Raw genomic sequence first — 26,671 nt, 5'->3', positions numbered from 1 at the left:
CTCTGCCTCTGTCTTCCATCTCTGGCCTTTTGAAGTGGCCAGTCCTTTGTGACTCTGCCTGCCCCCCTTCAGTCAACCAGTTGCACCTCATGATGTTTGCAAGCTTTGGGCACCCCCGCATACATCATAAGTAGGCACCACAACTCACTGGTATTCCCAATCAGTCCCACTACTGTGACTCAAACAGAAGAAAACCCACTATGCCCCAATTTACCACACAAAAATGAAGAAGGTATTTAGTATTTCTTTGGCAACTATTGATTTAATTCTGAAAGATGAAAGATCTGTACTCTCTATTCAATGACTCTAAGCTCACTGGATGGGCCCAAACAAGTCAGTGCCTCAGCCTAAACTGCTTCACACGGTTGTTGTTACAAGATTAAAACGCCACTCATGAGCTACCGTATTTTTCACCCTATAGGACGCACTTTTCCCCCCGCCAAAAATGAAGGGGAAATCTGTGTGCGCCCTATGGAATGCAAGCTTTCGCTGAAGCTTGGAGAGCGAGAGGGGTCGGTGCGCACCGACCCCTCTCACTCTCCAGGCTTCAGGCAGATATCCACAAGCCTGGGGAGCACGCTGAAGCCGCGGCTGGGGGGGGGGGAATAATTTTTTTTCTTTATTCCCCCCCCCAAAAAAAAACCCTAGGTGCGTCCTATGGGCTGGTGTGTCCTATAGGGCGAAAAATACGGTACTTGAAGGAAAGTTGGGAATCCGAGTATGCAAGCTCTCACAATTGGCCCAAAATAAAGGAAAATAAGTGGATCTATGACTACCCTTTAATTCCAGAAGATCCCCATTCCACAAAGTACCTGAATCTCCAGCATCTGCTTAAACGGAGGGGCAGCAGGGGTAACATCTCCTTCTGGTAGGGGAATGTCCGCTCTCTTAATTTCTTGCACAAGGTATCCTGGAATAAAGGAAATAAATACTTTCAAAGGAGTATTCTAACTCAAGGAATATTGTTCCACAAAAGGTTTGCTAGGGAATGGGGAATTTTTTCAACTCTCAGGGTTATTATCCTTGGGGAACTCTTGGCTACATAGATTTGGCTGCTGCTCTGGGAATACTCTGCATTGCAGAGGATGCTAAATACCTCCCAGGGCTCCCAAAGCTCAAGGAGGCCTCTCCATAAGCCTGTCAGGCCACAATGTTACACCATGTGAACTGAGATGTACAGTAGAATGTGTTCAATTCTTGCTTTGCAGATGCTGCAAACTAGAAATCATCAATAATTTATTTATTTGCATTTATTAATCACTTCCTATGAAAGTTCCCAAAGTAATAAGAACATATATACAAACAATTAAAAGAATTTAAATATAAAACAATTCCAAAACCAATACAGCCAGTGAGCCAGTGTGGTGTAGTGGTTAAGAGTGGTGGACTCGTAATCTGGGGAACCAGGTTCGCGTCTCCGCTCCTCCACCTGCAGCTGCTGGGTGACCTTGGGCCAGTCACACTTCTTTGAAGTCTCTCAGCCCCACTCACCTCACAGAGTGTTTGTTGTGGGGGAGGAAGGGAAAGGAGAATGTTAGCCGCTTTGAGACTCCTTAAGGGGAGTGAAAGGCGGGATATCAAATCCAAACTCTTCTTCTTCTTCTACAGACTGGGACAAAAATCTCCACTTAAAAGGCTTGTTGAAAAAGGAAGGTTAAAAACAGGGAAGAAAACTTTAAAGTTTCCAATTGTTTCTTTGCAGCTGTGTCTCTACCCACCATGCATTGCAGGGGGTTGAACGAGATGTCCCTCAGGGTCCCTTCCAACCCTACAATTCTATGATTCTATGTGACATAAGATGTAGAGTAGTTGGGCTACTGGGACCAATTTGGTCCACACACCAGAGATTCCCCACCTCTGTCTGAGAGCATCTTTTCCCAACGTAGTGCCATCCAAGTAATTGGACTACAATTCCCATCAGCCCCAGCTAGTTTGGTCAATGGTTTGGTCCCATCAGATGTCAAGGAAATAAACAACTATCTGACTTCTAGAAGACATCTGAAGGCAGCCCTGTTTAGGGAAGTTTTTAAATGTCTGATGTTTTATTGTATTTTTAATATGTTGTAGAAAGCAGCCCAGAGTGGCTAGGGAGACCCAGCCAGATGGGCAGGGTATAAATAAATTATTATTATTATTATTATTATTATTATTATTATTAGGGATTGCAGTAGTTCAAAACACCTGGAGGGCACTAGATTAGAGGATGCTACTTTGGATAATTGGATCTTGGGCTTTACAGATGGTGATTCAACCAAGTTTCACTCACACTTAGTCATGTTTATTAATTTCACTGGGTCTAAACTGAGTGCATAGCTGAATATCTCTTCAAGGTCTTTTTAGAGCTTTAAAGGTGAGATTCACCACTACAATTTGAGCCCAAAAAGAAAGTGATTTGGATCCACAGTTTGTTGCACTCACGCCTCACTGAAATCAATGAGACTTAATTCATTGACATGTCCCATTAAGTCCCACTGATTTCAATGGGAATGAAGTGCAATTTATTTAGTCTGGATACAATTCATTGGCTACAAGAATAAGTTGCACAGGGCAGGTGTTAGTTATCTGATCATCCTACTCCTATCAACATCCCTGCAGCCGCATTTTGAACCAGTTGATGTTTCCAGCATAAGGGCAACCTCATGTAAAGAGCAATGCCATAATCCAAGCAATACACGTATGGAGCAATTTAACACTTGAAAAAGCTGTTGAAGGTGGGTCACTTACATAGTCACCTGACAGCAAATTTCAAAATCTGAGCACTTGGTAAAACTAACAACTGTGTTAAGCCAGCAGTTTAAAAGCATGAGAATGCAATTTGCAACACAGAGCAATGCTTTCAGCAATGCTAAGGATTTAAATAGCTTCTAATCACATTGTTTTTTAATAAGCTTATCTCATTTCCCTGAAAGGCCAAGGGGGGCGGGGAATGATCGAATGAACCAACAGCTCCGATTTTTGGAAAGGGAAATAAGCATGAAAGCTGAAGCAAGGGTGGCTTCAAGTAAAAAAGAACTGGGCCTGGACCTCAGCCACTATTCTTGCCTAAGTAAACTCAGTTTCAAATTGGTAGACTACAGAATACACACCTATCTCAGTGAAACATGAGCCCCCCAAAAGCAGCACAAAATAGCTATTGTTATTCTAGGCTGCATCAACAGAAGTATAGTGTCCAGATCAAGGGAAATACTAGTGCGTCTCTATTCTGCCTTGGTCAGACCCCACCTGGAATGCTGTGTCCAGTTCTGGGCACTACAGCTTAAGGATAGAGGCAAGCTGGAACGTGTGCAGGAGGGTGACCAAGATGATGCAAGGGTCTGGAAACCAAGCCTTATAAGGATCGGTGGAGGGAGTTTAGCCTGGAGAAGAGGATACTAAGAGGAGATATAATACCCATCTTCAAATAAATGAGGGGCTGTCAAATGGAGGGTGGAGCAAGCTAGTTTTCTCCTGCTCTGGGGGGTAGAACCCAAACCAATGGATTCAAGTTACAAGAAAGGAAGAACTTTCTGATGGTAAGCACTGTTCAGTAATGGAGCAGACTCCTTCGGAAGGTGGTAGACTCTCCTTCACTAGAGTTTTTAAAGCAGAGGTTGGAGATTCCTGCATGCATTGCAAGGGGTTGAACTAGGTGACCCTTGAAACACCTTCCAAGTCTACAATTCTATTATTCTATGACCCTGTGAAATGTGACCCTGAAATGGACCTCCCTACAGAGGAACAGCCTTTTGCCGGGGTAATCAGGTATGCCTCCCTCCCCCAGTGTTTAACGCATGATGAAGAAGCAGTCAGCCACCCTGCAGTTCCCAAGTTTACCAAGTATCCTTTCCATCTCTTCACACTTCTTTACTTCACCCACATATTTCCGTTGGAAGACACTGGTGCTTGGATTGAGCTGGAAAAAAGGAAAATGTTATTTGCCCCAAGATCCAACTTAAAAGCCCTTTGCATCAATATTTACAGTAGGGGTGGGGAACCTGGGGCCCTCCAGATGCTGCTGAAGCACAACGCCTGCAATCCTGGACCATTAGCTCGTGCCAATAACTAACTTTGGAGGGTACCAGATTCCCATTCCCTGGTTTGCAAAAATCAATTCTAGAGACACATATTACAAAAATAGCTGAAACTGGGTACCCAACAGCCATTCTATTTTCACCTCTGTTCTACCTCCACTGCTGGAGACAGGATGCTTCTGAATGCCAGTGGCTGGGAATCATGAGTGGAGAGAGAGTGGTGGCATCCATGTCCTCCTTGTGGGCTTCCTGTGGGCCTGCAGTTGGCTCACATGGAAACACGATGCTGGAGTCATGGGCATTTGGCCTGATCCCTCAGGGCTGTTCTTATGTTCACAATCAAACATCCAAGTTCTGAGTTCAACCCTCCCTCACCCCTAATCCTGCTAAAAATACTTTTCTTCTTTTAGAAGAAATTCCATTCAAAAATTGAAGGGTACCCAAGCATTAGTACTACATTACAAGCTTATACCACTTTTCTGTGAACAGCAGATCCCTTGCATTGCTTTTGAAATTCTCAGTCTCAAAAACCTATGTGTGCCATCGTCCGAGATATGTTAATTAAAGGAAGAGAAACCCAAACTCTCCTTAAGCACACAAAAATAATTTGTGTTGTATAAATCCTGGCCAAAGGGCTCCATTATAGTAAGTAAACACTATTTTAAACAGTATTTAAATTCTGAATTCAGCTTTTGTTTACAAAATGATGAAGGCTGCAATATGAATAGTCATCTATAAGACTGCACTACTAATTTACAATTCTCTAACATAGAACCACAAAAAAGTGTAAGAAAAGACAATCAACATAACCAGGGGCTAAATAATTTTCTCTACAAGTAAAGGTGAATGAACCCTAACATGAGGGAAACCCACATGGATGCTCAGTTTCCAGATCTGAAAATTGGCTTTCTGCAGTATTAGTAAACATGTGTAGAAATTTGGGCTATCAGTGTTAAATAGTACAAAATATCTATGGTGCTTAATTATTATATATCACGATACAATTTTTTAATGAAAAAACATCTGAGGATGCAGACTCTGGTACACCGAAGTTTATGGTGGTATAAATATAAAGTGCAGCAAGCTAACAGCTACCCCTCTGGAAATAGTTTGTATGATAAACTATGGTTAAAAGGAGGCTAGTGAAGATTATCAACTCCTCCAAACAAGCAAAATCAATGCACTTAATTTTAACTTACAGGTGAGTCCCCATTCCATTCTGGGCCTGTGCACATATACAAAATCGCATAAAATGGGGAGCACTCTGGAGAGTCCTCCTCAAACAAGCCCCATGGTCCGTCCAGCTCATGCAAGATAGAGAGGCAGCAGAGCTGGCCCAGCTGACACGTGCGGGGACAGCTGACACTCACAGGAGCTGGACTGATAGCGGGGCTCAGCTGACCAACGCGCCACAAACTCCCACAAACTGGAGGGACAGTGGGGCTTGGTTGACCAGGTGCTCCCCATTTCTAGCTACCACTTCCAGGTACCTAGCACTGTGCAAATAACAATGCACATAAATGAGGATTTGCCTGTATTTATTTATATTAAGCCTCAAACTGAAACTAGTTCAAGTGTTAATCTGATATTAGTGCTTCAGTGAGAAAGTGGTTTTTGCGTATCTACTGTAAAACTGCAGGAAGACAGATGTAAAACAAAGGGTCAAGCAAATGATTATTTCAACACAATAAATTATGAACTAACATCTTAAAGACCTTTGCTCAAGAGCCAAGCCATAATTCCATATTCTGTTCACCAGCTTCTAAAGGTAGGCCTAGAATGTCTGAGTCATAAAACCAATAAGCAAATGTAATAAAGACAAGGAAATAATGAACTTCTCAAACGACTTCTGTTAATCAGTAAATGTTTTGGACCCTGGCCATTCCTATTACCAGCATGGAAGAAATGTTGTATGGTAGCATCCTAAATGTTGGAAAGTAGGACCCAATTAAACAACAAAACCCACAATGGGGCCCCCTAATATAATGCATAACAGCAAATCATTCACTATTCCCAGTTAAGCACCTGGTTATACAAGAGCACTAAAAGTTTTTTCCTACACTGTTTGGGTTATAAGGCTTGTGAGAACAAAAAAATTGGGCTCACACATACAGAACTAGCTGGACGATACAATGGATCCTGGCCATCTTTATAAATAATTTGGATAAAGGTATTGAGGGGATGCTAATCAAATTTGTAATTTTAACCTTCTGTTGGAAGCCACCCCAGAGTGGCTGGGGAAACCCAGCCAGATGGGCAGTGTAGAAATAATAAATTATTATTAATATTATTATTTGCAGATGACACCAAACTGGGAGGGGTAGCAAATGCCGCTGAAGACAGAATTGGGATTGAAGGTGACCTTAACAAGATTGGAGAACTGGACCAAAATTTAAATAATGAATTTTAATGGGGACAAATATAAGTTTCAACACTTAGGCAGAAAGAACCAGCTGCACAAATATAAAATGGCTGGCCTGTAGTACAGGAATCAACAGTGTGATGCTGCAGCTATTCTAGACTATTCTAGGCTGCATCAACCAAAGTCTAGTGTTCAGATCAAGGGAAGTAATAGTCCCACTCTATTTTGCCTTGGTCACAGCACACCTGGATTACTGTGTCCAATTCTGGGCACCACAATTTAAGAATTTAATTTAAGAAGGATATTGACAAGTTGGAACGTGTGCAGAGGACGGCAGCCAAGATGATCAAGATGTGGGAAGAGGTTCCTATCCGAAACCTTCGGCTTTGTAATTCGGAATTTATGTGATGTGATTTAATTTGATTTGATTGGCCGGTTAATAAAAATTATTTTTTTTAAAAAAAAAAAAGAGAGAGTTGCTGCCAGTCAGTGATGACAATACTGCACAAGATGGACCAATGGTTTGACTCGGTTTAAGGCAGCTTCCTATGCTCCACTACAACCCTGTGAGGTAAGTAAGCCTGAGAGACGGCAATCAGCCCACATGAAGGCTGAGCTAGGAGCTGAATCCTGCCCTCCATCTCTACAGTATGTGGCCTTCCCAATATTTCTGGGCAACTCACGGCTATCTGCAGGCTTTGGCCATGCTGGCTGAGGCTGACAGGAGCTGGAGCCTCCAGTGTCATCTGTAAGGGGCACACCTCTTCTCCACTTATTCACAGGACTGCCTGATTTCTTTTTAAGACTGCTCCACAACTGTACAAACCAAATCGTTTGCAGCCTTTCTCAAACTTGGGTTCCTAGCTGTTGCTAGACTCCAAGTCCTTTCATCTCTAACTAGCAGGCCCAGTGGTCAGGGATAATGGGAGTTGTAGTCCAACAACAGCTAGGGACCCAAGTTCAAGAAACATCATGGCGGCACCAAAGCTCTGAAACTCCCTGCCTATTGATATCAGGCAGGCACCTTTCACAGAACCACAGAATTGTAAGGGACCACAATGGTCACCTAGTCCATCCTCCTAAAATGCAGAAATCCTATCCACAGCTGTCACTAGGCGGGCTTGAACCGCTAACTGGTTAACAGCCAGACAAGCTGCATTCTCTTCGGGGCCTGATGGAGGAAGAAGTTGTTACTTGGACAAACCTGCCCAGGTGTTTAGAAAGCCTGTAGGGGCTTTTAGTCTCGATTCTATGCTGGCCTTTAACTTCCTGTATAATTTAAAGTTATAGTTGTTTTTTAAAAAGGTGATCATTTCATTGTTCTGTTTTTTTTGTAAACCGCTTTGAGGGGTTCCTTCTCGGCACGCCCCCCCCCCAATCAAGCAGCGTATAACTTCCATGAGCCACCAAATGCAGGCGCCTCAACTCACGTCTCGGAAGTGGGCGAGGCCGCGCTCGCCCAGGGCGCTGAGGCACTCGTAGGCCGAGCCCGCCTGGAGGAAGAGCTGCGCCAGGCACATCGCCTCGCTGCGGAAGAGGGAGCCCATGGCGGAGGGCGCCCAGGCCGGGCCGGAGGAGGCGCAGCGGCAGCGGCGGCGTCACCGCTCTCCTCGGCGCCGCCTCCGCTCCGCCGGCGCCGCTGCTGCTGTCCCGCTGCGGAGGCGGCTCCGGGGACTGGCGGGTCCCCCGCTGCCCGGTGCCATGGAGAGGAGGCAGGCGAGGGGGGCGGAGACCCGAGTCGCCCCGAGTCCCGCGGCTTCCGGCTTCTCCTCACAAGTCCAGGCGCCGCCGACAGAGAAGGGGCGGGGAAAGCCTAGAGCGGCCAACCGCATGCTCACCTCGGAAGTTCCGGTCAATAAGACAGCGCCATTGGCTCGGGCGCTCTGCCCCTCGGCACCTCTATGGCTGGCCCAAATACCGAGCGAGAAGCGGGCCGAACGAAAGCGAGCCCAGAGTTCCTGTGCTTCCCTGGTGGGGCCGGCCATTGCCTTTCCATTGGGCAGGGCGAGGGAATTCCCAGGCTGCAGCCTCTCGCGCTGGTGCGCCAAACAAACTGGGGGGCGCCAAGGTGCAGGACTGGGGGGGGGGGGGGGCAAAGGCCTTTGAGGCAAGCTATACATTTTCAACAAGCAGTGTTCCAAAGAATCAAGGAATCGGGGGAAGCTGAAAAAACAAGAGCTCCTCCTCATTTTATTGTTTCGTTGTACTGTTCTCCCGATGTTTTGGGGGGTGATGTTGGGATTTCCTCCGACATGAATGTGAAATATAAAACTTGTCTCATCTTGTTATGCAGCAAGTTGCCCTGTCGGTTTTTAATGCAAGACAGCACAGACTAAATAAGGCCTAGTGCTGAGCTAATATCCTCTCAGGCAGAAATTCAGCAGCTTCTCATGTTAGGAAGATCTGTGCTCCAGAGGGAGTATAATAATAATAATAATAATAGTTATAAAACAAATTATAAAACCACAGTAAAACATGAGCGTCAGCTTCTTAGCTTTAGAGTAAGAAAACCAACCATATAAGCATTGCCATTCCTCAGCCGAGTTGTATCCAAGGCATTGCAATGAGCGGTACAGCATAGCTAAAAGGGTATTTGGGAAGAGAGTAAAGCCAATGAACTGTCTGGGCAGAAAGCACAAAGTCTATCAGGAACCTATCATGGAGAAAGTGTAGGATTGGGTTGCCAGCATCGAGTTCTGTCCAGCACTGCCTCACAAACTTGCCGCTGTCTCTGGTGCAAGGCAGTGAGAAGCTGCCCTTGCATTTAGGTAACTGTGTTAACTGGCTTTAAAGGGCTTTTACAAATACTTGTGGTACGGTGGCCTTTTTTTACATCCCACATTATGAAAGAAGTGTGCTCTTCTGGTGGCACTGAGGAGGCCATGAATGTTAAATTTGGTGGGAACCATGTGCCAACAGTTGGGCAGAGCGTTACACTTTATGCTGTTTGTTTTTCTTCTTATTCCAAAGATGTACTCCTTGATGTCTGCCTCTTGTCATGTTTCTCTGCCTGGCTGGGACAAAAAGAGCAACCCAGAGCCTTGCAACAAGCTGTGACCCAACGACCAGTACAAGGTATGGTAGGAGATACTTAACTAGGGTTATGATGCTGGTTATCGTATAGGCCAGGGATGGGGAGCCTGGTGTCCAGCAGAGATTGTTGGGACTCCAACTCCCATCAGCCCCATCCCTGAAACCTATGGAAGATGGGCTAATAATAATAATAATAATGGTCATTTGGTGGGAGGAATAATACGCTTCAGCTTTGGAAGGCCTGGTGTGTGTGATCACAGCATTTGGGGTTGGACTAGATGACCCTTGGGTTCCTTCTATGATGCTTCATTCTCCTCTCCAGTTCAATCTTCTAAACTCTGACTGAATAAGCAGGATAGATCCCTGAGTTTCTGCCATTGACTTGTGGTTCTTCCTGCAAAATTGCTTTTAAGCCCATTCAAGTTGAATGATTAGAGATCCTTTCCTGCCACTTCCGAGTCACCTTCAATGGTAGCCCCACGTAGAGCACATGGTAGTAGTCCAAGCTGGAGATAACGCTTAACCATGCTGCCCTCTTTCAGTTTTATGCGGTGAATGCAGACTATGACAAGCTGAAAAAAGGAGCGCCCAGATATCTGAAGAGCAAATGAATATGGGAGCTATAGTTTGGGTCTTTGGGTTTGATGCTTTTGTAACTGGATCTGTAATGGCTTTTAGGCAAATACAATAAATGATTGATTGATTGATTGATTGGTGAAAAAGTGCTTTTTTACTGAGATGCTAACTTTGTATGCCATTCCTTGAACAGCAAAGATAAGGCTTGCTTTCATTGTTCTGTTCATTGGTGCATTTGACTAGTGTTATGTGGAGGGAAATGCAGCCCCTGGGCTGAAAAATGTCCCCCTCCTGCCCCCTTGGGTGTCCAGTGTGGCCTTCACAGATATAGACACACCTTGGGGGAGGGTGTTTTGGCTGCTGAGCTGCGCCCCGCCCCCCATTGTGAGGGCTGAGGGTGTGATGGTGATGCCTCCCCAGCTGCTGCCATTGTCTGTGGGTTGACTGTGATGCCACAAACACATTTGGCAGCTGAGCAGGTATAAACGTGGGCCAAGGCGCAAGCCTCGGCAGTTGCCCTCCCCAGAGAGAAATGGGCAGCTCGGGGGCACTCTGCCCTGGTGGTCTCCTGCCCCGTGGCAGCAAGCTGACAAGCGGAAGGAGGCAATCGCCTGGTGCTGGGATGCTGTGGAGCAAGGAGAAGGCAAGTACAAAGTTTACTTGCTGGTGGGATTGCTACCTGAAGGTGACGGATATTCAGCTCTGAAGCTGGTTGATGCCTGGCAATGGACCTGGCGAGGCTGCAGCTGGTGGGTGGTGATTGGAAGAGTTTGCGTTCAGGCTAGTGGATGCCGTGAGGCTACGCTGGCTGAGATGGATGCAAAGTGGTTTGGAAGCCTTGTTTGTTAACAGGCAGCCAAACAGAGGAGGAGTGTGGGGGGACGCTGTTGGATGGGGGCCATCCCACTCACCTCTTTTCCTTTGCCTTACAGGGATGTCCGGAGCCGGTGAGGTTTCCCCCAAGTCCAGCCATCAAAGTCATGAAGAGAAGCGCAGGACGTCCCTATTTACATGGGAGAAATGAACATGAAATACTGGCAGCGAACAAAGGACAAGGCCATGGCCGTACCTGAGAGAAGGAGCTTTGAAGGAAGACTGCAGGCGGACACCTGCTGCATTGCAAGTGATGGGACAGTGGGGAGAGAGAAGAAAAAGAGGGAGGAAACATTAGGCCACATTAGGCGCACCGTCCATTGGAAGTGCTATGAAGACGCTTTGAACAGGAATGGCTTCCCCTCAGGGATTCTGGGAACTGTAGGTGGTTAAGGGGACAGAGAGTTGTTAGGCGGCTTAGGCTTAGACTTAGGGTTAGGAGTTGGATAGGGGTAGGGTTGAGTTGGGGTAGTGTTGGTTAGGGTTAGGGTTCCCTTCTTGTCAGGGAACTCTGGGAAATGTAGCTCTAGTTAAGAGTTATGGGGTAGGGTTAGGGTTCCTTTCTTGTCAGGGAACTCTGGGAATTGTAGCTCTAGTTAAGAGTTATGGGGTAGGGTTAGGGTTCCCTTCTTGTCAGGGAACTCTGGGAATTGTAGCTCTAGTTAAAGCTAGCTTTAGGGTTGGAGTTAGGGTTAGCGTCAGGGGTAGGGGTAGAGTTCCCTTTTTGCCAGGGAACGCTGGGAATTGTAGCTCTTGGAGGGGAACAGGGGGTCTCCTAACAACTCTCTGCACCCTTTTCAAACTATAGCTCCCAGATTCTTTGGGGGAAGAAGCCATGAGTGTTTAAAGCGGCTTCATAGCAGATGAAATGGTGTGGATGTGGCCCTGGCCTCCCTCACCCCACTGCTCCTTATTCTTGAGGAATCGAAAAGATTTCCCCATGCAAATCTCTCGGAAACAATGTATTTCATCTGGAAAACTATTTAATAAAGATTACTTTTTATTAAAACCTTTGAATGTGTTTGAACTGTGTTTGAGTGCGCAGAGAATGATTTCACTTGAAAGCAATGCCCTTAGATTACAGAATCATGGAAGAGTTAGACGGGACCACAAGGGTCTTCAAGTCCAGCCCCTGCAGGAATCTTTTGCTCTACGTGGGGCTCAAAGGACGGCCCTGAGATTAAGGGTCTCGTGCTCTACTCAGTGAGCTATACGGATTGATCTAAATAGCAAACACCCATTATTTATTTTTTACAATTTACAGTCGTGTAAAATAAAGGGTGTAGGAGATGAAATGATTGTTGCCTTTTCATTGTTTAAAGATGTTTTGTTAAGACTTTTTTTTTTAATCATATTTATTAAAATTTCCAAAATACAAAAAGTAAAAATAAAACAGAAATAAAATACATTTGAAACCTTACTTTCATTACCCCCTTTCTGGGACTCCCCCCACCCCCATCCCTACCATATTCCCCTTTCATAACGTTGGTTCTACAAGCTCTCACTCCCAATTTGGAATTCTGCCCGGGTCAGAGGAATGTGCCATAGCGTAGGCACCGGCAGATATTCCTGTCGACCTCCCCGCGTCTCCACTCTGCTGATAAGCAGGCGAGGTCCCGGCGATTCTTCTCAGATGTGTGAGAGGAACACACCGTTCTTCCTCTCTCCCCTTTGGTGTCCCCCAGGGAGGGGAAAGAAGCAGACAGAAAACTATTTACATCTTTTATTTCTGCCTCTCATATCAGTACAGAGAAACATGTCTGCACTCGACAGCAGCAAGATGAAACTCCTCCCAAGTACTTCCAGTACAGGTCATATGACACACACACTGAGCTAACATCCGGTGCTCAGTACAGAATGGACTGCCCCTTTGTTTCCATGGCAACAGTCACAAACATCCTGTCTGGCTTTCCAGCCACAAGCAGCAGACTGAGCTGCTGGAGCCTTTGCTTGCTGCAGCATTGGTGCTTTAGAATAACAAACTCCCCCTAAAGTATCAATGCTTGCTGCGAGCAAAGCGTCATCCAGAGAAGAAAACAAACAGTTGTTATAACATTTCCCTGTTGTTTCAGTTCCACCCTTGGAACTACCCGCCACTGGTTTAACCAATGTACGTCTCTGGTTGTGTGACTTCGCATTACCTTGGTTAACAACTTTCTGTTGTGCCTTTGTCTCTGACTCAGACACTGCTTCAATCTGTCCTTGGTCGTTTACAACAGCAACATATGCAAGGTTAGCAAACTCCTCTGAATACCTTTTGGGTGGTACACCCTTTGTTGCTCTCTCAGACCTACGTAAGAGTTGCTTCTCTTCTCTGCTTTCTGGTTCAGCCTCTGAACTCTCTGGAGAACCAGTACTAAGCTTAATCAGTGGTTCATCCTTCTCTTCTGAGGGTCTAGTCATAATTTGAGATTTCCTCTCAATGACTGTTACAACTGAGCTGTCTGAGCTATCGCTGTCATCATCAGTACCACTGAACTCAATAAGATCAAACTCATCATCATCAGAATCATCAGAATCATCTGTGGAAAAAGTGTGAACAATCACTCTCTCCTGTTCAGGAGCACTCTCTAGAAATTTTGTGAGAATCACCTGACCAGATTCAGACAAAATTACTCTATAGAGACCTTTTTCATAACCCACAAAAATGCCTCTGACATTCTTTACCCCACTTGGAGCTTCTGTTCTCACATGAGACCCGAAAACCTTAAAATAGGCAACAGAAGGTTTTCTATTAAACAGCTTCTCAAAAGGAGAACATCCCAACTCTGTTGAGACTTTTCTCAACCACACGTGAAGATAGGACGCTAGCGACTCGGCCCAATATTCATGTGGTAAATGTGAACTAAGCAATTGCGCATGCATCCCTTTCTGCAATTCTTTGTTCACTTTTACACAGACACATTTCTTCCATGCTTCTTCAGAACTAGCTAGTTTGTGTCTTATCCCTTTTCCATCCAGGAACCTCTGGAAATCCTGTAAAAGAAAAACTGGCTTGTCATCTGTGAAAAGACAATCAATGTTAGCATCATGCATACTTTTAACCTTGTCACAAAACTCCTGAAACTTTCCTAAAGTTTCCTGCGGTTTCTTCATCATATAAACCCAAGAATAATTAGTGTAACAATCAACACACAAAAGGTAATATTTTGCACCGCCTCTAGATGGTTCTAAAGGACCAATCACATCAGCATACACCCGCTGAAACGCTCTGTCGACCTTCTTAGCCACCTTCTTGGTGTCCTTGTTGGTCAGATCTGCAAGAGAAATTTCGTTAGAATCAGAAGTATTACATTTCATGTAATCACTTTGATCAAAAGTCAACAAATACAGTCCATCTTTCTCTTTGGCAGTAAGAAACAGTTCTCCATCTTTGTAGATCTTGCATCTTTTAGCATCATAGTACAGTTTTAGTCCCTTCTTAGCAATCTGCGAAGCACTCAGCAGACTAAATCTCAGTTCTGGAACCAGGTAAACATCGCTTATAGTCAAGTTCAGACTCTCAAGATACACAGTTCCAATTCCGGTCGCTTCCAGTTCTTGACCGTTGGCTTGTTTCACAGTGAAGCTTTGCTTCTTCAACGTCGAAAACAGTTGTCTGTGTGGGCAGAGATGCTTCGTTGCCCCCGTATCGATTATGAAAGCGTTCCCAACATCTGGCGTGGTTCCTTTCGCCATCATAGCCTTTGCAGGTTTCACCTGGCATTTGTTACGGCTTTTGCTTGACGCCTCAGGCTTCGTAGAGCTGTTCTTGGCTCCTTTTGACTGTCGCGGCTTCCTACAGTTCCGCTGTAGATGCCCAGTCTGTCCACAATTGTAGCATCTGACGGCGCTCAATGCTACAGCATGCTCTCCAGTAGCATCAGCAGTGGGAAGATTTGAACTCTGTTCTTGCCTCCCCCTGTCCTTCACTTCCAGTGCAGCAAGTCTGTCATGTTCATTCAGGACCACCGCACAGACTCTTTCCGAAGTCAGGTCTTGAGCCGGTAGCGAACCAAGCTGACTGGCAACAACCTTGTAAGTCCGGTTCAGGCTGTTTATCATCATGAAGCAAAACACTTCCTCCTGTAGACGAAAATTGCGTTCCACCATCTGTTGACGCAAAAACTTCATTTCTGTCAGGTGCGCTTGAACATCTCCATCAGGCGCTAATCTCAGATTGGTCAACTTCTCAAAATACAGCAACGCTGAAGAACCGGCATCTCTTTGATGCGTTGTACGCAGCGTATCCCAAACCTCTTGCGCATGTTCCAAATGCTGAATATGCACCAATTGATCATCTGAGACGCACAGAATTATAGCAGTCCTAGCCTTCACATTCTGTGACTCCCAAGCACGCGTTGGTGCTGCAGGAATGGGGTTCTCAATCACCTCAAACAGTCTCTGATTCTGCAGCAGGGCCTTCATCTTTACAGACCAAGATGAATAATTGTCATTGGTCAGGAGGGGTGGAGAAGGCAAGCCTCCCCCCTTCTTAGCATCCATTTTGAGTCCTTGCATTGACTCTGAAACACAAGCCTCTAAAATCCAATAGTTGGCTTGTTTACACTCTTGACACCTGGCAGCTCTGACACTGGCTGCGTTGGAAAGTCCCTTCCATCAGTTCGTGAGGACCTAGTCATAACAAAACCTTTGTTTTCGCCTCTCTGAGGCATAGATTGACTGTCCAGCCCTCTCGATTAACTTTCCAGTCCTCCTTCACTGAAGGACGTTGCTTAGCAACAGCGCATATCTTTCCTCGGACAGGAAACCACAAGAATGCTTGGAATGCAGGCCTCTTCTAAGTTGGAGCTGCTTTCCCACACACGCTCTCCGTGAAGCAGAGAATGAATCAATCTGCATTCACACTTTTAAGCCCTTAAAAATCTCATACCTTGGGTATCGGCTTGGCTGTCAGCTTCTTCTGGTCAGCTTCTGGCTGCAGAGGATCAGCCTCTCACAACAGGCTTCCATGGAGCAGAGGAGGATTCACCAGCCTCTCATGCAGATGTCCGATGAATCGCAACCATCCTCTGCTACCACTGTTGGAATTCTGCCCGGGTCAGAGGAATGTGCCATAGCGTAGGCACCGGCAGATATTCCTGTTGACCTCCCCGCGTCTCCACTCTGCTGATAAGCAGGCGAGGTCCCGGCGATTCTTCTCAGATGTGTGAGAGGAACACACCGTTCTTCCTCTCTCCCCTTTGGTGTCCCCCAGGGAGGGGAAAGAAGCAGACAGAAAACTATTTACATCTTTTATTTCTGCCTCTCATATCAGTACAGAGAAACATGTCTGCACTCGACAGCAGCAAGATGAAACTCCTCCCAAGTACTTCCAGTACAGGTCATATGACACACACACTGAGCTAACATCCGGTGCTCAGTACAGAATGGACTGCCCCTTTGTTTCCATGGCAACAGTCACAAACATCCTGTCTGGCTTTCCAGCCACAAGCAGCAGACTGAGCTGCTGGAGCCTTTGCTTGCTGCAGCATTGGTGCTTTAGAATAACAGGGAACAGGGGGTCTCCTAACAACTCTCTGCACCCTTTTCAAACTATAGCTCCCAGATTCTTTGGGGGAAGAAGCCATGAGTGTTTAAAGCGGCTTCATAGCACATGAAATGGTGTGGATGTGGCCCTGGCCTCCCTCACCCCACTGCTCCTTATTCTTGAGGAATCGAAAAGATTTCCCCATGCAAATCTCTCGGAAACAATGTATTTCATCTGGAAAACTATTTAATAAAGATTACTTTTTATTAAAACCTTTGAATGTGTTTGAACTGTGTTTGAGTGCGCAGAGAATGATTTCACTTGAAAGCAATGCCCTTAGATTACAGAATCATGGAAGAGTTAGATGGGACCACAAGGGTCTTCAAGTCCAGCCCCTGCAGGAATCTTTTGCTCTACGTGGGGCAAAAGATTAAGGGTCTCGTGCTCTACTCAGTGAGCTATACGGATTGATCTAAATAGCAAACACCCATTATTTATTTTTTACAATTTACAGTCGTGTAAAATAAAGGGTGTAGGAGATGAAATGATTGTTGCCTTTTCATTGTTTAAAGATGTTTTGTTAAGACTTTTTTTTTTAAATCATATTTATTAAAATTTCCAAAATACAAAAAGTAAAAATAAAACAGAAATAAAATACATTTGAAACCTTACTTTCATTACCCCCTTTCTGGGACTCCCCCCACCCCCATCCCTACCATATTCCCCTTTCATAACGTTGGTTCTACAAGCTCTCACTCCCAATTTAAAATTTAATTTGTTTAACCCAATATTCAAATTTAAATTTATACAGTCATCATCATTACCTTAAATAAAAATCAAAGATTCTCTCCCCAAGGTCCACCCCATTTTCCTTCCACGAGTTCCTTTTTTTTAAAATAAAGACGCCCCAACAAAGTATAAAAACTATATAAAAATATAAAAGATAACAAGTATATAAAAAGAAAAATTCAGCAAATAGTTACACAGCCTTTGGATTCTAAATCTCAGCTGTCAAAGTCTCCGTCTCTTTTCACCAAGCTCTCTCACAAATCGCCCCGGTTCCCAGGGGGGGTTACGTTTTCCTTCTCCCTCCACTCTTCTCCTCCAGCACAGTTCTTGTAGTTTTCCATCGTGGAATTCTTAATTTTTGTCAGAAGTACGCTTCTTTCTAGACCTTGGTTACCCAGTCCTTGTTTTAAAATGTTTACAGTAGGGAGGGGGACTGACTTCCTTTTTGGATCCCGCCCCCGCTCGTGCCAAATCCGAAAAAAAATTCCTTTTTTTCTCCTTTTAAACCCGGTTTCCAAATTACTCACGGGTTGTTGTTAAAAGTCCGAATTTTCAATGGAAGAAGTCAGCGCTCTCCGCCGGATGGCATGCGGCTTCGCTCGGCAGGGAAAGCAGAGGACTCAAAGCACCACGCCACTCCCCGTCCCCCGCTCCGTAGCCTTTAAAAAGGCTCCTTCGCGGGTCGGGAGGGCGCAAACGGTGCCCGCCGAGTCACCAGGTCCACGGGCATCCGCGCCCGTGGTTTTTGAGGGTCCCCGCGTCGCCGGCGCGGCAAAACCCAACCCCTGTCGAGCAGATTCCCTCCGGAGCTCGGAGGGAATCCGCCATTTGGCGATGGCACCAACCCGGAAGTCCCTATAAAACAAATTATAAAACCACAGTAAAACATGAAGGTCAGCTTCTTAGCTTTAGAGTAAGAAAACCAACCATATAAGCATTGCCATTCCTCAGCCGAGTTGTATCCAAGGCATTGCAATGAGCGGTACAGCATAGCTAAAAGGGTATTTGGGAAGAGAGTAAAGCCAATGAACTGTCTGGGCAGAAAGCACAAAGTCTATCAGGAACCTATCATGGAGAAAGTGTAGGATTGGGTTGCCAGCATCGAGTTCTGTCCAGCACTGCCTCACAAACTTGCCGCTGTCTCTGGTGCAAGGCAGTGAGAAGCTGCCCTTGCATTTAGGTAACTGTGTTAACTGGCTTTAAAGGGCTTTTACAAATACTTGTGGTACGGTGGCCTTTTTTTACATCCCACATTATGAAAGAAGTGTGCTCTTCTGGTGGCACTGAGGAGGCCATGAATGTTAAATTTGGTGGGAACCATGTGCCAACAGTTGGGCAGAGCGTTACACTTTATGCTGTTTGTTTTTCTTCTTATTCCAAAGATGTACTCCTTGATGTCTGCCTCTTGTCATGTTTCTCTGCCTGGCTGGGACAAAAAGAGCAACCCAGAGCCTTGCAACAAGCTGTGACCCAACGACCAGTACAAGGTATGGTAGGAGATACTTAACTAGGGTTATGATGCTGGTTATCGTATAGGCCAGGGATGGGGAGCCTGGTGTCCAGCAGAGATTGTTGGGACTCCAACTCCCATCAGCCCCATCCCTGAAACCTATGGAAGATGGGCTAATAATAATAATAATAATGGTCATTTGGTGGGAGGAATAATACGCTTCAGCTTTGGAAGGCCTGGTGTGTGTGATCACAGCATTTGGGGTTGGACTAGATGACCCTTGGGTTCCTTCTATGATGCTTCATTCTCCTCTCCAGTTCAATCTTCTAAACTCTGACTGAATAAGCAGGATAGATCCCTGAGTTTCTGCCATTGACTTGTGGTTCTTCCTGCAAAATTGCTTTTAAGCCCATTCAAGTTGAATGATTAGAGATCCTTTCCTGCCACTTCCGAGTCACCTTCAATGGTAGCCCCACGTAGAGCACATGGTAGTAGTCCAAGCTGGAGATAACGCTTAACCATGCTGCCCTCTTTCAGTTTTATGCGGTGAATGCAGACTATGACAAGCTGAAAAAAGGAGCGCCCAGATATCTGAAGAGCAAATGAATATGGGAGCTATAGTTTGGGTCTTTGGGTTTGATGCTTTTGTAACTGGATCTGTAATGGCTTTTAGGCAAATACAATAAATGATTGATTGATTGATTGATTGGTGAAAAAGTGCTTTTTTACTGAGATGCTAACTTTGTATGCCATTCCTTGAACAGCAAAGATAAGGCTTGCTTTCATTGTTCTGTTCATTGGTGCATTTGACTAGTGTTATGTGGAGGGAAATGCAGCCCCTGGGCTGAAAAATGTCCCCCTCCTGCCCCCTTGGGTGTCCAGTGTGGCCTTCACAGATATAGACACACCTTGGGGGAGGGTGTTTTGGCTGCTGAGCTGCGCCCCGCCCCCCATTGTGAGGGCTGAGGGTGTGATGGTGATGCCTCCCCAGCTGCTGCCATTGTCTGTGGGTTGACTGTGATGCCACAAACACATTTGGCAGCTGAGCAGGTATAAACGTGGGCCAAGGCGCAAGCCTCGGCAGTTGCCCTCCCCAGAGAGAAATGGGCAGCTCGGGGGCACTCTGCCCTGGTGGTCTCCTGCCCCGTGGCAGCAAGCTGACAAGCGGAAGGAGGCAATCGCCTGGTGCTGGGATGCTGTGGAGCAAGGAGAAGGCAAGTACAAAGTTTACTTGCTGGTGGGATTGCTACCTGAAGGTGACGGATATTCAGCTCTGAAGCTGGTTGATGCCTGGCAATGGACCTGGCGAGGCTGCAGCTGGTGGGTGGTGATTGGAAGAGTTTGCGTTCAGGCTAGTGGATGCCGTGAGGCTACGCTGGCTGAGATGGATGCAAAGTGGTTTGGAAGCCTTGTTTGTTAACAGGCAGCCAAACAGAGGAGGAGTGTGGGGGGACGCTGTTGGATGGGGGCCATCCCACTCACCTCTTTTCCTTTGCCTTACAGGGATGTCCGGAGCCGGTGAGGTTTCCCCCAAGTCCAGCCATCAAAGTCATGAAGAGAAGCGCAGGACGTCCCTATTTACATGGGAGAAATGAACATGAAATACTGGCAGCGAACAAAGGACAAGGCCATGGCCGTACCTGAGAGAAGGAGCTTTGAAGGAAGACTGCAGGCGGACACCTGCTGCATTGCAAGTGATGGGACAGTGGGGAGAGAGAAGAAAAAGAGGGAGGAAACATTAGGCCACATTAGGCGCACCGTCCATTGGAAGTGCTATGAAGACGCTTTGAACAGGAATGGCTTCCCCTCAGGGATTCTGGGAACTGTAGGTGGTTAAGGGGACAGAGAGTTGTTAGGCGGCTTAGGCTTAGACTTAGGGTTAGGAGTTGGATAGGGGTAGGGTTGAGTTGGGGTAGTGTTGGTTAGGGTTAGGGTTCCCTTCTTGTCAGGGAACTCTGGGAAATGTAGCTCTAGTTAAGAGTTATGGGGTAGGGTTAGGGTTCCTTTCTTGTCAGGGAACTCTGGGAATTGTAGCTCTAGTTAAGAGTTATGGGGTAGGGTTAGGGTTCCCTTCTTGTCAGGGAACTCTGGGAATTGTAGCTCTAGTTAAAGCTAGCTTTAGGGTTGGAGTTAGGGTTAGCGTCAGGGGTAGGGGTAGAGTTCCCTTTTTGCCAGGGAACGCTGGGAATTGTAGCTCTTGGAGGGGAACAGGGGGTCTCCTAACAACTCTCTGCACCCTTTTCAAACTATAGCTCCCAGATTCTTTGGGGGAAGAAGCCATGAGTGTTTAAAGCGGCTTCATAGCAGATGAAATGGTGTGGATGTGGCCCTGGCCTCCCTCACCCCACTGCTCCTTATTCTTGAGGAATCGAAAAGATTTCCCCATGCAAATCTCTCGGAAACAATGTATTTCATCTGGAAAACTATTTAATAAAGATTACTTTTTATTAAAACCTTTGAATGTGTTTGAACTGTGTTTGAGTGCGCAGAGAATGATTTCACTTGAAAGCAATGCCCTTAGATTACAGAATCATGGAAGAGTTAGACGGGACCACAAGGGTCTTCAAGTCCAGCCCCTGCAGGAATCTTTTGCTCTACGTGGGGCTCAAAGGACGGCCCTGAGATTAAGGGTCTCGTGCTCTACTCAGTGAGCTATACGGATTGATCTAAATAGCAAACACCCATTATTTATTTTTTACAATTTACAGTCGTGTAAAATAAAGGGTGTAGGAGATGAAATGATTGTTGCCTTTTCATTGTTTAAAGATGTTTTGTTAAGACTTTTTTTTTAAAATCATATTTATTAAAATTTCCAAAATACAAAAAGTAAAAATAAAACAGAAATAAAATACATTTGAAACCTTACTTTCATTACCCCCTTTCTGGGACTCCCCCCACCCCCATCCCTACCATATTCCCCTTTCATAACGTTGGTTCTACAAGCTCTCACTCCCAATTTAAAATTTAATTTGTTTAACCCAATATTCAAATTTAAATTTATACAGTCATCATCATTACCTTAAATAAAAATCAAAGATTCTCTCCCCAAGGTCCACCCCATTTTCCTTCCACGAGTTCCTTTTTTTTAAAATAAAGACGCCCCAACAAAGTATAAAAACTATATAAAAATATAAAAGATAACAAGTATATAAAAAGAAAAATTCAGCAAATAGTTACACAGCCTTTGGATTCTAAATCTCAGCTGTCAAAGTCTCCGTCTCTTTTCACCAAGCTCTCTCACAAATCGCCCCGGTTCCCAGGGGGGGTTACGTTTTCCTTCTCCCTCCACTCTTCTCCTCCAGCACAGTTCTTGTAGTTTTCCATCGTGGAATTCTTAATTTTTGTCAGAAGTACGCTTCTTTCTAGACCTTGGTTACCCAGTCCTTGTTTTAAAATGTTTACAGTAGGGAGGGGGACTGACTTCCTTTTTGGATCCCGCCCCCGCTCGTGCCAAATCCGAAAAAAAATTCCTTTTTTTCTCCTTTTAAACCCGGTTTCCAAATTACTCACGGGTTGTTGTTAAAAGTCCGAATTTTCAATGGAAGAAGTCAGCGCTCTCCGCCGGATGGCATGCGGCTTCGCTCGGCAGGGAAAGCAGAGGACTCAAAGCACCACGCCACTCCCCGTCCCCCGCTCCGTAGCCTTTAAATGCCTCTTGTCATGTTTCTCTGCCTGGCTGGGACAAAAAGAGCAACCCAGAGCCTTGCAACAAGCTGTGACCCAACGACCAGTACAAGGTATGGTAGGAGATACTTAACTAGGGTTATGATGCTGGTTATCGTATAGGCCAGGGATGGGGAGCCTGGTGTCCAGCAGAGATTGTTGGGACTCCAACTCCCATCAGCCCCATCCCTGAAACCTATGGAAGATGGGCTAATAATAATAATAATAATGGTCATTTGGTGGGAGGAATAATACGCTTCAGCTTTGGAAGGCCTGGTGTGTGTGATCACAGCATTTGGGGTTGGACTAGATGACCCTTGGGTTCCTTCTATGATGCTTCATTCTCCTCTCCAGTTCAATCTTCTAAACTCTGACTGAATAAGCAGGATAGATCCCTGAGTTTCTGCCATTGACTTGTGGTTCTTCCTGCAAAATTGCTTTTAAGCCCATTCAAGTTGAATGATTAGAGATCCTTTCCTGCCACTTCCGAGTCACCTTCAATGGTAGCCCCACGTAGAGCACATGGTAGTAGTCCAAGCTGGAGATAACGCTTAACCATGCTGCCCTCTTTCAGTTTTATGCGGTGAATGCAGACTATGACAAGCTGAAAAAAGGAGCGCCCAGATATCTGAAGAGCAAATGAATATGGGAGCTATAGTTTGGGTCTTTGGGTTTGATGCTTTTGTAACTGGATCTGTAATGGCTTTTAGGCAAATACAATAAATGATTGATTGATTGATTGATTGATTGATTGGTGAAAAAGTGCTTTTTTACTGAGATGCTAACTTTCTCTCTGCATGCCATTCCTTGAACAGCAAAGATAAGGCTTGCTTTCATTGCTCTGTTCATTGGTGCATTTGACTAGTGTTATGTGGAGGGAAATGCAGCCCCTGGGCTGAAAAATGTCCCCCTCCTGCCCCCTTGGGTGTCCAGTGTGGCCTTCACAGATATAGACACACCTTGGGGGAGGGTGTTTTGGCTGCTGAGCTGCGCCCCGCCCCCCATTGTGAGGGCTGAGGGTGTGATGGTGATGCCTCCCCAGCTGCTGCCATTGTCTGTGGGTTGACTGTGATGCCACAAACACATTTGGCAGCTGAGCAGGTATAAACGTGGGCCAAGGCGCAAGCCTCGGCAGTTGCCCTCCCCAGAGAGAAATGGGCAGCTCGGGGGCACTCTGCCCTGGTGGTCTCCTGCCCCGTGGCAGCAAGCTGACAAGCGGAAGGAGGCAATCGCCTGGTGCTGGGATGCTGTGGAGCAAGGAGAAGGCAAGTACAAAGTTTACTTGCTGGTGGGATTGCTACCTGAAGGTGACGGATATTCAGCTCTGAAGCTGGTTGATGCCTGGCAATGGACCTGGCGAGGCTGCAGCTGGTGGGTGGTGATTGGAAGAGTTTGCGTTCAGGCTAGTGGATGCCGTGAGGCTACGCTGGCTGAGATGGATGCAAAGTGGTTTGGAAGCCTTGTTTGTTAACAGGCAGCCAAACAGAGGAGGAGTGTGGGGGGACGCTGTTGGATGGGGGCCATCCCACTCACCTCTTTTCCTTTGCCTTACAGGGATGTCCGGAGCCGATGAGGTTTCCCCCAAGTCCAGCCATCAAAGTCATGAAGAGAAGCGCAGGACGTCCCTATTTACATGGGAGAAATGAACGTGAAATACTGGCAGCGAACAAAGGACAAGGCCATGGCCGTACCTGAGAGAAGGACCTTTGAAGGAAGACTGCAGGCGGACACCTGCTGCATTGCAAGTGATGGGACAGTGGGGAGAGAGAAGAAAAAGAGGGAGGAAACATTAGGCCACATTAGGCGCACCGTCCATTGGAAGTGCTATGAAGACGCTTTGAACAGGAATGGCTTCCCCTCAGGGATTCTGGGAACTGTAGGTGGTTAAGGGGACAGAGAGTTGTTAGGCGGCTTAGGCTTAGGCTTAGACTTAGGGTTAGGAGTTGGATAGGGGTAGGGTTGAGTTGGGGTAGTGTTGGTTAGGGTTAGGGTTCCCTTCTTGTCAGGGAACTTTGGGAAATGTAGCTCTAGTTAAGAGTTATGGGGTAGGGTTAGGGTTCCCTTCTTGTCAGGGAACTCTGGGAATTGTAGCTCTAGTTAAGAGTTATGGGGTAGGGTTAGGGTTCCCTTCTTGTCAGGGAACTCTGGGAATTGTAGCTCTAGTTAAGAGTTATGGGGTAGGGTTAGGGTTCCCTTCTTGCCAGGGAACTCTGGGAATTGTAGCTCTAGTTAAGAGTTATGGGGTAGGGGTAGGGTTCCCTTCTTGTCAGGGAACTTTGGGAAATGTAGCTCTAGTTAAGAGTTATGGGGTAGGGTTAGGGTTCCCTTCTTGTCAGGGAACTTTGGGAAATGTAGCTCGGGTTAAGGGTTAAGGGTTAGTGTTAGCGTTAGAGTTAGGGGTAGGGGTAGGGTTCCCTTTTTGCCAGGGAACGCTGGGAATTGTAGCTCTGGGAGGGGAACAGGGGGTCTCCTAACAACTCTCTGCACCCTTTTCAAACTATAGCTCCCAGATTCTTTGGGGGAAGAAGCCATGAGTGTTTAAAGCGGCTTCATAGCACATGAAATGGTGTGGATGTGGCCCTGGCCTCCCTCACCCCACTGCTCCTTATTCTTGAGGAATCGAAAAGATTTCCCCATGCAAATCTCTCGGAAACAATGTATTTCATCTGGAAAACTATTTAATAAAGATTACTTTTTATTAAAACCTTTGAATGTGTTTGAACTGTGTTTGAGTGCGCAGAGAATGATTTCACTTGAAAGCAATGCCCTTAGATTACAGAATCATGGAAGAGTTAGACGGGACCACAAGGGTCTTCAAGTCCAGCCCCTGCAGGAATCTTTTGCTCTACGTGGGGCTCAAAGGACGGCCCTGAGATTAAGGGTCTCGTGCTCTACTCAGTGAGCTATACGGATTGATCTAAATAGCAAACACCCATTATTTATTTTTTACAATTTACAGTCGTGTAAAATAAAGGGTGTAGGAGATGAAATGATTGTTGCCTTTTCATTGTTTAAAGATGTTTTGTTAAGACTTTTTTTTTTAAATCATATTTATTAAAATTTCCAAAATACAAAAAGTAAAAATAAAACAGAAATAAAATACATTTGAAACCTTACTTTCATTACCCCCTTTCTGGGACTCCCCCCACCCCCATCCCTACCATATTCCCCTTTCATAACGTTGGTTCTACAAGCTCTCACTCCCAATTTAAAATTTAATTTGTTTAACCCAATATTCAAATTTAAATTTATACAGTCATCATCATTACCTTAAATAAAAATCAAAGATTCTCTCCCCAAGGTCCACCCCATTTTCCTTCCACGAGTTCCTTTTTTTTTAAATAAAGACGCCCCAACAAAGTATAAAAACTATATAAAAATATAAAAGATAACAAGTATATAAAAAGAAAAATTCAGCAAATAGTTACACAGCCTTTGGATTCTAAATCTCAGCTGTCAAAGTCTCCGTCTCTTTTCACCAAGCTCTCTCACAAATCGCCCCGGTTCCCAGGGGGGGTTACGTTTTCCTTCTCCCTCCACTCTTCTCCTCCAGCACAGTTCTTGTAGTTTTCCATCGTGGAATTCTTAATTTTTGTCAGAAGTACGCTTCTTTCTAGACCTTGGTTACCCAGTCCTTGTTTTAAAATGTTTACAGTAGGGAGGGGGACTGACTTCCTTTTTGGATCCCCCCCACCCCCGCTCGTGCCAAATCCGAAAAAAAATTCCTTTTTTTCTCCTTTTAAACCCGGTTTCCAAATTACTCACGGGTTGTTGTTAAAAGTCCGAATTTTCAATGGAAGAAGTCAGCGCTCTCCGCCGGATGGCATGCGGCTTCGCTCGGCAGGGAAAGCAGAGGACTCAAAGCACCACGCCACTCCCCGTCCCCCGCTCCGTAGCCTTTAAAAAGGCTCCTTCGCGGGTCGGGAGGGCGCAAACGGTGCCCGCCGAGTCACCAGGTCCACGGGCATCCGCGCCCGTGGTTTTTAGGGTCCCCGCGTCGCCGGCGCGGCAAAACCCAACCCCTGTCGAGCAGATTCCCTCCGGAGCTCGGAGGGAATCCGCCATTTGGCGATGGCACCAACCCGGAAGTCCCTATAAAACAAATTATAAAACCACAGTAAAACATGAAGGTCAGCTTCTTAGCTTTAGAGTAAGAAAACCAACCATATAAGCATTGCCATTCCTCAGCCGAGTTGTATCCAAGGCATTGCAATGAGCGGTACAGCATAGCTAAAAGGGTATTTGGGAAGAGAGTAAAGCCAATGAACTGTCTGGGCAGAAAGCACAAAGTCTATCAGGAACCTATCATGGAGAAAGTGTAGGATTGGGTTGCCAGCATCGAGTTCTGTCCAGCACTGCCTCACAAACTTGCCGCTGTCTCTGGTGCAAGGCAGTGAGAAGCTGCCCTTGCATTTAGGTAACTGTGTTAACTGGCTTTAAAGGGC

General features: G+C 45.9%; 3 protein-coding genes across 14 annotated transcripts in view; 2 read left to right on the top strand and 1 right to left on the bottom strand.

The window, feature by feature from the left end:
* Positions 1-7,936, bottom strand: part of ATP6V0A2 (ATPase H+ transporting V0 subunit a2) — a 29,990-nt gene extending 22,054 nt beyond the window's left edge. Inside the window, exons 1-3 of the mRNA XM_028709195.2 lie at positions 7,803-7,936; positions 3,814-3,892; positions 813-910 (exon numbers count right to left, since the gene is read on the bottom strand). Coding sequence (XP_028565028.1) covers positions 813-910; positions 3,814-3,892; positions 7,803-7,919 — 294 coding nt within the window. The 5' untranslated portion in view covers positions 7,920-7,936. The remainder of the gene's footprint in view (positions 1-812; positions 911-3,813; positions 3,893-7,802) is intronic.
* LOC114586166 (uncharacterized) lies at positions 7,918-24,938 on the top strand. Of its 12 annotated transcripts, XR_013390961.1 has the most exons (5): positions 7,918-8,343; positions 9,343-9,447; positions 18,496-18,600; positions 20,067-20,086; positions 23,801-24,938. XR_013390961.1 is itself a non-coding variant. In XM_077920086.1 (4 exons), exons 1-4 carry the CDS (start codon positions 8,274-8,276, stop codon positions 20,156-20,158), a joined length of 372 nt encoding a protein of 123 aa, XP_077776212.1. In that variant the 5' UTR covers positions 8,262-8,273; the 3' UTR covers positions 20,159-20,343. The 12 variants fall into 12 exon arrangements, 6 of the variants coding, with proteins under 6 accessions (XP_077776208.1, XP_077776206.1, XP_077776209.1 ...); XR_013390960.1 differs by lacking the exon at positions 23,801-24,938 and having other exon boundaries at positions 18,496-18,605; positions 20,067-20,343; XM_077920086.1 differs by lacking the exon at positions 23,801-24,938 and having other exon boundaries at positions 8,262-8,343; positions 20,067-20,343.
* Positions 20,948-26,671, top strand: part of LOC144325892 (uncharacterized) — a 44,213-nt gene continuing 38,489 nt past the window's right edge. The window contains exons 1-2 of the mRNA XM_077920697.1: positions 20,948-20,969; positions 22,205-22,300. Coding sequence (XP_077776823.1) covers positions 20,948-20,969; positions 22,205-22,300 — 118 coding nt within the window. The remainder of the gene's footprint in view (positions 20,970-22,204; positions 22,301-26,671) is intronic.

This window comes from Podarcis muralis, chromosome 16 (genome assembly GCF_964188315.1).
Source record: "Podarcis muralis chromosome 16, rPodMur119.hap1.1, whole genome shotgun sequence".
Classification (NCBI taxonomy): domain Eukaryota; kingdom Metazoa; phylum Chordata; class Lepidosauria; order Squamata; family Lacertidae; genus Podarcis; species Podarcis muralis.
This window is presented reverse-complemented; position numbering and strand designations above follow the sequence as displayed.

What these genes read in the sequence shown, in the direction of transcription:
- LOC114586166 (XM_077920082.1), top strand. Translation starts at nt 7,918, where the DNA reads ATGGCGGAGGGCGCCCAGGCCGGGCCGGAGGAGGCGCAGCGGCAGCGG. An exon ending in AGAGTTCCTGTGCTTCCCTG is followed by an intron (nt 8,344 to 9,342) that starts GTGGGGCCGGCC and finishes CTTATTCCAAAG; the next exon opens with ATGTACTCCTTGATGTCTGC.